Raw genomic sequence first — 2,385 nt, forward strand, 5'->3', positions numbered from 1 at the left:
TATACATTTCAAACGCCATGGAGTTCCCATCACAGTCCAGTCGGACAATGGGCCACCATTCAATTCCCTAGAGTTTCAAAATACAAGCTCTCCCAATTACCCGTAAAGCAACGGGAAGGCAGAGTCGGTGTGAAAATCGCCAACACCTCAAAACGAAAACTAGAGACGACAATGGATATATGAACGCCACTAAATACAAGAGAATGTTAGACTCCAAACTAACGAAAAATGTTAAAAACACGTATTGTTGATGTTGCTAATACTGCTGGTGCTATTGGTGGTGGTGGTGCTGCTGCTGGTGTTTGTGGGGTTGATGCTGTAAGGTTGGTGGTAATGGTCGTACCGATGCTGTTGATGCTATTGTTGGTGGTGATTCTGGTACTAGTATTGGTGCAGATGATGCGACTTGTTCTGTTGTTGTTTTAATTTTATTGGTACTTGGGAAAACCGTTATGTTTTTTTTTTTTGTTTTTTTTTAGACGGACCATTTACACTGGTGGCAAGTCTAGAATTCCACTATGGTGACACACTGGAAACTGTGTAAGCATTTTTCTTCTTATTTGGCCTACTTTTATGAAGGGTGTTTGTTCCTGCTTATCATTGAAGGTCGGCTGATATTCAGCTTAGATTACAACTCCCCTTTTCGTTAATTGTGCCTCGCTGACCCTCGCCCAATTCCAATGGTCCTGCTTTCTAACAATGTTTGAATGATAATTGAAATTGAATGATTCTTTGAAAGAACGTTCTTCTCGAATAGATGTCCTCTTATAATAATAAATTTATTTTGATATAGCGCAGAATGCTATAAACCTATGTGCATTAAAATCAAATACCGGAACAGAAATAAAAGAAAAGATGATTAAAAGAGTAAGTGAAAATCTTTAGCAATCAAAACAAAAAGGGTTAATTTTATGATTAATTTTTATATATTTATATATTTATTTTTCTTTTTTATTAATTTTATTTTTATAATATTAATGATTAATAATTTAAATATCAACAAAGTTTTATCTCAATTACCTCCTCATTCTATTTTCTTTATTCTCTATCCATTTTATTTTAGATTTTCCTATCAATTCAACTATTTCATTATTTACATTTTGTTATGTGTTTTGCTTGTCATTTCTTTCCTTTCCTCCAAACAACCCTTGCCTGTATTTCCCAATCCCAAGTTCCTTATCTATTATTATGTTCCCTTATCTTCCTTCCTTTTTCATTCTAGTGTTGCCTTATCTTTTCTTTCATTTTCCTTTTTACGTTTCCTTATCTGTTCTTTTCTCTCTTATGTTTCCTTATTTTTATTTCCTTTTCCTTTCTTATGTTCATTACCTTTTATTTCCTTTTTCTTTCTTATGTTTCCTTATCATATCTTTCCTTTTCCTTTCGTACTTTTCCTTATCATTTCTTTCCTTTTTCATACTTGTTTCATTATCTTATTCCTTTTTCTTTGTTTCATTTTCTTATCTTTCTTTCCTTTTCCTTTCTTATGTTTCTTTATATTTTCTTTCCTTTTTCTTTCTTATCTGTCTTTATGTTTTCTTTCCTTTTTTCTTCTTATGTATCCTTATCTTTCTTTCCTTTTCCTTTCTTATGTTTTCTTATCTTTTCTCTTATTTTTCTTTCTTATCTTACCTTATCTTTTCCTTCCTTTTTTTCTTTCTTGTTTTTCCTTATCTTTCTTTCCTTTTTCATTCTTATGTTTCCTTATCTTTTCTTTCCATTTCCTTTCTATGTTTCCTTATCTTTTCTTTCCTTTTCCTTTCTAGAGTTTCTTTTCAAAGTCTAGAATAAACACCTTCCTTAAACAATAGTAATTATGTGTTGTAGTTCAACATGTATATCGTTTATTTGAGTATAAATAATACGTATCTATTTTACACAAAAAAAAAGCACTTCCCTCGAATAAAAGCCCCCTCAAAAATTCTTCTCTCTAATGAATACAGTATATCGAATTCACCTTACACCCCGATAATAAAATAAAACAATATCTGAGTTTAGTGTAGCAAACGTATCGAGCACAAGACATGGGTCATACTTGAATGGAAATAAAAGGTACGCCATGAAGATGAACGGAATAAAATCATGTGTTTGTCTGCAACTGTGATGTTTGTTCCCAAATTAACTTTGCATAAGAAACTTTCACCCACCGACGTCCAAAATTTGTTTACACAAATTGCCGGTGCTGTATAAGGTTCGACATAATGCCACGTGGGTAATATCATTGAAATATATATAGTTTGAACTGAGCTTATTTTGTGATCGAATTATAGTACCGTTATGTATACTGACTGAAGGCATGTTTGTGGTGGCAGACAGCTAGGCCTACAAGGGTATCCAAGATAACAATATTAAGTTTGTTCCTGAGGCACCTTCTATCTAATGAAA

The 2,385-nt window shown here is 32.5% G+C and overlaps 1 protein-coding gene across 1 annotated transcript in view; it reads left to right on the plus strand.

Moving 5' to 3' along the window:
- The first annotated feature begins 228 nt into the window (after window positions 1–228).
- The window catches only part of LOC117106230 (adhesion G-protein coupled receptor D1-like), a 19,037-nt gene continuing 16,880 nt past the window's right edge, over window positions 229–2,385 (plus strand). The window contains exon 1 of the mRNA XM_033247576.1: window positions 229–318. Within this exon, the coding sequence (XP_033103467.1) occupies window positions 229–318 (90 nt within the window). The remainder of the gene's footprint in view (window positions 319–2,385) is intronic.

Source organism: Anneissia japonica, unplaced genomic scaffold (assembly GCF_011630105.1).
Source record: "Anneissia japonica isolate Jap-2015-1 unplaced genomic scaffold, ASM1163010v1 scaffold1415_len311187_cov125, whole genome shotgun sequence".
Taxonomy (NCBI): domain Eukaryota; kingdom Metazoa; phylum Echinodermata; class Crinoidea; order Comatulida; family Comatulidae; genus Anneissia; species Anneissia japonica.